The sequence below is a fragment of the Amphimedon queenslandica genome, unplaced genomic scaffold (genome assembly GCF_000090795.2).
Source record: "Amphimedon queenslandica unplaced genomic scaffold, v1.1 AMPQUscaffold_13377, whole genome shotgun sequence".
Taxonomy (NCBI): Eukaryota; Metazoa; Porifera; class Demospongiae; order Haplosclerida; family Niphatidae; genus Amphimedon; species Amphimedon queenslandica.
The window spans coordinates 202,989-209,830 of record NW_003546387.1 but is presented as its reverse complement, the minus strand read 5'-3'; the positions used below and the strand labels follow the sequence as shown (position 1 = coordinate 209,830).

The 6,842-nt window shown below is 33.7% G+C and overlaps 1 protein-coding gene across 1 annotated transcript; it reads left to right on the top strand.

The window, feature by feature from the left end:
* Positions 1-275: 275 nt before the first annotated feature.
* Positions 276-6,015, top strand: LOC109582555 (uncharacterized). Its single transcript, XM_019997294.1, has 3 exons — positions 276-358; positions 409-735; positions 2,619-6,015. The coding sequence occupies exons 1-3, from the start codon at positions 334-336 to the stop codon at positions 5,870-5,872; spliced, it is 3,606 nt and encodes a 1,201-aa protein (XP_019852853.1). The 5' UTR covers positions 276-333; the 3' UTR covers positions 5,873-6,015.
* The last annotated feature ends 827 nt before the right edge of the window (positions 6,016-6,842 follow it).

The following is a 6,842-nucleotide window of genomic DNA, read 5'->3' as shown; positions in this document are numbered from 1 at the left end:
CCATCATCTACTATTCAACTTGGTTTAAAGCAACTTTGTGGTTACTTTGGCCGTGTTGTCAACACTGTTGCCTGAATTGAACACTGTTCCATTTCAGGCAATAAAATTGAAACACATCAAAGTAACCACAAAGTTGCTTTCAGCATTTAGTGTAGGTACAATTTTTAGTTAAATTAGTCTCCCAAATTTATTTCTATAGATCTAAAGTGATTATGAAAGCACTTAGTGCCACTTACTGATTTATTACTATGCATGTACATCTACAATGTAGGTAATGAAGATACTGTACCAGTGACACCATCATCATCAGTTTCTGCTGTTAATACTGGCACTATGCCCATTTCTTGTGCTAAAGAAGGTAAAATACACTTATTGCAGATATTTGTTATTAATAATAAACTGATGCAGGTAACACTCCTAGTGCTATTTTGAGGATGAATTATGCTACTCTTGTGGATGCTATTACTTCTTGTCTTTACAGAGTAACACATGAACTATATGCTAAAGAATTGATACCAATGGAAACTGTTAATCATATTCAAACAGCAAAAGGAATATCTGATTTACTTAAAACTGGTCAATTAGTGTCTGTAATACAAAGGCAATTGGAATGTTCTTGTGATCCTCGTCAATATCTTATTGATACTTGTCATGTACTAATGAATCAGCGTCACAAATCACTGGTAGATATTACTACTTCTATATTCCTCAAGTTAAAAGTACATGTACATGTAGGTGAGTAAAGTATATAATACTAATGCCCATAATTACTAACAAGAGTACTCTCATTCATAATACATATAAGTGTGGTATTGTACATGTATCTACATGTATATTAACACAATTAGCTTTTGTTAAGGCTTGAAAATTGGTTGATTTAGAGTCCTGTAATTAGCATTTTTTTGACTGTAAGACAAATGAGCATATTACATGTAATAGCTGGAAATACTTACATGTATTTGCAACTAGACCCAGTTGATCTTCTCAATGATTTGTGGCTGCTAAATCACCAGTATAGAATCAACAATTACAAAATTTTTAACAAATTGCAAAATACTTCATAACTTTTTTCAGCTTTAAAATATTTAATTTTATGTATGGTTATTTATAGCTCAATTAGCGTGGTCAGTTTTGATGGTTGGTATTTTATGTGTGAGTTCTTTTTAAAGACCTATGTTCATTGAATTGGCTTTGAAGTCAGTGGTTTAATTCCAAGTTGTATATCTTATTCCATTTATTAATCAACTAGTACATGTACCTGGATGTTTGCAAAAACAATTTTGGCACTATGTAAAAGCGGAGAACAAACTATAGTAAAGAATCTGCTGCACATTGCACCAAATCTGTTTATGAGATGCTTGGTAGCACCCATTCTTTCTTCCAACCAACTTTTGTAGCTTGAAAGTGTTCCAGACCAGTGAAACAAGCTCTTCTATAGTTTACTCCATTCCTTCTTCATTGAATCTTGCTGTCCAAAATGGCGGCCAATTATTACACGTAGGTGGATACCGTATCTCAAAATAATGATATTCATGCACTTAATCATTCACAGCTCTAGAGGTCTATTGCAGGGCATAGGCCTAGTTTCAATAAAAATTGAATATTTGAGTATTTACATATTTTGAAAATGCTTCAAAATCAACTAAGCCAAGACCCTGTTCTATAGTTTTCGTCTAATTTTTGTCAAAAATGACTAGGACAGAAGTTTATTTTTATAATTTTTTTAGTATACTCGTTCTTATGTTTTGTAGAAAATTTGAGCATATTTGATCAAATGGGGTTTTTTAATGAATTTGTGACCATAATTGATAAAAGGTACCTTATGGCGGATAGAGAAATAGGTCTTTATAGCCTACAAAATCCAACTTCCTGAGCTTTAATGATCATAAAATTAGTCTGGAGGATGCAAAAAGTTACTATGTAACTTTTAGAACCAATGCTTGTCTAACAGAGCGCTCACAAGTTAATATTTTTTATTACAATGATGAATTTAAAAATCCGTCATAAGGTACCTTTTGTCAATTATGGTCACATTTATTAAGTTTCTCTAACATCATGTATGTGTGTACAAGAGTAGATAATGTAGGGTTTACTTGTCAGCTCATAAAGTATGCTGTTTCTCACTTAGCACACTTTGTGGGAAACCCTGCATGGCTGCTTGGTATGCATCTGCAACTGTGAGAGCAACTGCAGAAAGATAGCACTAGCATCTTGCTGTCCTTCAAGAGCAGGCCTTTCATAGAGTTGCATGCCATGTAGTTGAGTGTGGCTACATGAGACCATGCAACAGCTACATGTACATGTATTGAGGTGATCCAACGTATTGTACATTTCTTGTTTGGTTAAATTACATGTATGTATGAAATACTTAGTCAAGTACTTTGTAATTGTAATTCAATGCAGTTCAGTAAAAGGTATATTTTACTTCATAGAACCATTGTAATATATTTTCATTTGCACATACATTTCAGTGTACTAGACCCATATTTGGAATCATTTTAATGAACTATGAACTATGAATATACCACTGAATGCCATACATGTGAAAGCCTTTATATTTTTACTGATTTTGTTCACTGCATGGCATCAGATATTAAAATGTTTTATTCATACTGTAGGTCAATCTGAAACAGTTGTACCTTTTTGTTCTATACCTGATGATGTTCGACTGTATGCTGACATTATGAGAAATCAATACAAAGGTCAACCTATTGTTGCTACAGACTGGCCACCCAGAGTTGGAAAAGATTTCTTTGGAAGAGTTGCATTAATTGAAAAGGAAGATGATTTGACAGAAAAGGAATCTGCATGGCATCTTTTAAGAGGAAAAGTTGACAAAATAATGAAACTTTCTGGAAACAAAGAGGTTGATGTTAATGATATTCTTCGGCCCACAACTAGCCTGATGTCTCTTAGGATATTGATTGACGGTCCCCCTGGTATTGGCAAGACAACACTCTGTCGTAAATTGTTACATATGTGGTCAAATGAAGAATTTGTATATCAACAATACGACTTGGTACTTTACTGTCCTTTAAGGAATGCTAAAATGTCAGCAGCTGCTACATTAGCTGACCTGTTTTTGTATAAAAGTCCTAAAGTTTCAAATGTGGTAGAGTGGATATCTGATAAAGAGGGCGAAGGACTTTTAATAATCTTTGATGGTTGGGATGAACTAAGGGAACAACTTCGACACTCTTCATTAGCTGCTAGCATCATTCGTAGAGAGCAATTGGACCGATGTTCAGTAATTGTTACCTCTCGTAGCTATGCCTCGTCTTCACTTTTCAATATGCATTCTCTTAGTAGACATGTTCAAGTCATTGGATTTTTGGAGGGTGACATTTCAACTGTAATAATACAGACACTTCAAAAAGATGCAAAACTAGCACAGGAGCTTATTGACGAAAATTCAGTTGTAAACAACAATACCAGGCATTACAAGCCAGATGTTTCAACTACACATAGCAATAAGGACTCACAACAAGCTATTAAGCTCATTCAAGATCTGAAAATACGAGGTGATGTCAGATCATTGTGTTATGTACCACTTATCTGTTCTATGGTTATCCTCGTGTATCGTAAAGAAGAGGGACACTTGCCTACAACACTTACTCAATTATATGAGTGCTTTCTCCTACAAACTATTAGGCGACATGTAAATAAGCGGGAAATTGATCCATATACTTTATGTAGCCTTTCTTCATTACCATCACAATTGATGAAAGCTTTACAGGAATTGAGTCAAGTAGCATATATAGGCCTTGCTAAAACAACAATGACCTTCTCTTTACAAGATTTACAAGAACATTCACTGATGAGTGAAGCTACCAAAGAAGACTATCTTGGATTAATGACAACTTTCTTAGAATATGATGAAAAGAAGTATCAGTTCCTTCACTTAAGTATACAGGAATTTCTAGCTGCATGGTGGATAGCTAAACACAAGAAGGAGACAGAGGATGTGTTTAAGGATCACTTTGATGATGATCACTTTCGAATGTGTCTAAGGTTTGTGGCTGGCCTAACACACCTTGAACATGAAAGGTATCAGCAGTTTTTTGACAAAAAAGTTTCCTTAGTATGTAATAGAGATGCATTGTTTGGTTTTGAGTTTCAAAATCGTTCTACTTTTTATAAAAATCCTGAGATCAACATTTCTGTATTTGATGAATACATACCTTCTGATGGTTTTAACATTTCTTTCATTCTCCTTCTTCAATTTCTGTTTGAATCACGTAACGCAAGTTTGTGCCACAGATTAACTCTTTCTATTGATAAGCAGTCACTGTGTCACTGTAGAAATAAACTATCAATGTTTGATTGGTTGTGCCTTGGCTACTTTGTAAGCCATTCTGGTGCAACATGGAATTGTTTGCATCTGGAGGATTCATATCATCAGCCTTCACTACATATATTTGTTAATGCTTTATCCGATATGCCATTAGAAACTCAATGTAAAAAGTTTGAACTTAAGTTTCATAGGCCTACAACTGAATTGTTGCAAAAGTTATTTCGATCATCACTTTTATACAATATGCAGGAGTGCTATTGTTTTTTGGATAGTGGCCATTATGTACCATCTCTTTTACTGCTACAATTTCTCCATCTTCCTCAGTTAAAAATATTGCATGTTACGATGTATCTTCCTAAAGTACCACATAATGTGAGGGAGTACACTGAAAAATGCAATGAACTAGAGGAATGCATAAAAATGAATGTCACACTGAAAGAGATAAAAATTGATTTAAGAGGTAACCACAGTCAGAGAAATTGTACCATGGCTAGTATTATTAGAGGAGCATCAGACAACAGATCAATAAAATCATTGTCACTATCACTTGATTTGGGATCATCTGCATCAGGGGACAATTTTCCTTTTCTTCCTTTGCCTGATGGAGTAATAGAGCAATTACTGAAGAACAACAACACAATACAAGCTCTTTCACTGAACATACCCGACACACTTGAGCCATTATCGCTAGACATATTAGAAGTGAACATGCCTCTTACTGCTTTAGAAATTGGAGAATTCTTCATTTTTCAAAAATGTAAACTATTGTCCATCCTTCGAAGAATTAATGGCTTACATTGTCTGATACTAAATAGACTGAATTTTTCAAGTAGATTAATATTTCACTCTCACCCTAGTCTTCAGACACTTTGTTTAGCAGTTGATACAGCTAAAAAGGCTATTGAACTTTTCACCATTTTACGAACCAACATAACTTTGAAAGCTTTGAGTGTGACTGTGAAGGAGAAAACTATTGAGGTAGGAAATAGTTTATGTTATATGCTAACAAAAAATGTAACGTTGCAATACTTTCAAATAAATGGCTCCATTTTGTGTGAATTCTTACCCTTTTTGTCTGATGGTATCAGACATAACACCACTCTTCAACACTTTAGTGTCGGCTACATTGAATTGTCTGTTAACAAACAGCTAAAGAATCTTTTTGCTGTCATCTCACAAAAAGACAATCTAAAAGAACTTCAATTACAGTTCAAATTAAGTATGTCAAGCAATCGATTGAGTCAAGCTGCTCAAGAAGAAAAGAAAACAAAAATGACAGCACTATTTTTTGAACACCTACTTCCTGATGTTACAAACATGCTTCAGTCACATAAAACAATCAAGCTATTGGATATAAATTGTTCGTCTCTTAATAATTCATTCCAGCCTTCATGGAGTCAAGCAGCACACTGTTTCTATGATTCAATATTTAATCATCCATCACTTGAATATATTAAAGTGGGATTCCCTGCTCCTTCTTATCTTAAAGAAATTCTTGAAGATCAGTTGATTATACTGAATGAAAGACACAAGAAGGAACAACCATTAAAAACAGTTCCTATGATAAATTTAAACTAACTGGTACATGTACATGTATGCCACTGTATGTATACATGTAGTTACATGCATTTTATTTAGGATTTGGTACATGCATTAATGTTTTTAAAAAACTTTGAGTGTGGCTGCAAGAAGTAAGCATGGAAATTAATGATTGAAAAGTATACTGCTAATTTTTTGTCTTGATAATGCAATGCCCTCACAAAACTGTAGGAAGCTCTCACCCACTTTTTCCCTCTCTTAATGCAATTTAAATAGTACATGCACTTCGTCGGCTTTTCCTCAAAGGATTGTAAGCATTGAGTGAGTTGCATGTAGCTAAAGTATATTCAGCAAGAAGTTTAGCACAAAATTGTATTTGCCATGGATTAGTTGATGTTTTCTATACAAATAAAATAAATATAAAAATTAATGCTTGTACAATTTGACAGTCAGACAGCATGCCATCATCAACATTGTTAATCAAAAGCATGGGCAGTTTGCCTTTTTAATGCATGCTTTATGTTTGAATTTAACCAAATTCAACTCTGTCATCATTTTAACTTCAGGACTCGTGTATTATTGTAAATTCCCCTTAAGAGGTCATTAGCCTGACACTTCAATATTGGTTGCTATGGGTTTGTTTTACTATGAAACTTCATCACTCAGTAAACTGTAGAAACATTGAGTTTGGTGTATAACCTATGCTTATTATTATTTTAAGAAGAGAAAGTAACTATGCACACAGTAATAAACTGATGCTATGTTAAAATAATGATAAAAAAGACCATCTAGACCACATCATCCAACAAAGGTGCCACTATTGATAATATATACCTTTAGGGGGCAGTTACAGGTGAAATATGAAGGAAAACTAAATTTTTTTTCACACTTGATTAGAATCCTCACTGGAAGTGAAAATTGATGATAATTTTGTGAGACTCAAAAATAATAGATTTTAATTTAATGAGAGTACTAAAATTAAAATTATTATTTTAATGTAGTTATTTAT

Bases quoted from the DNA above. Each gene is read 5' to 3' on its own strand.
- LOC109582555 (XM_019997294.1), top strand. From the start codon at position 334: ATGCCCATTTCTTGTGCTAAAGAAG. The intron at 359-408 runs GTAAAATACACT...AAACTGATGCAG, and splicing joins CATTTCTTGTGCTAAAGAAG to GTAACACTCCTAGTGCTATT. The intron at 736-2,618 runs GTGAGTAAAGTA...TTCATACTGTAG, and splicing joins AAAAGTACATGTACATGTAG to GTCAATCTGAAACAGTTGTA.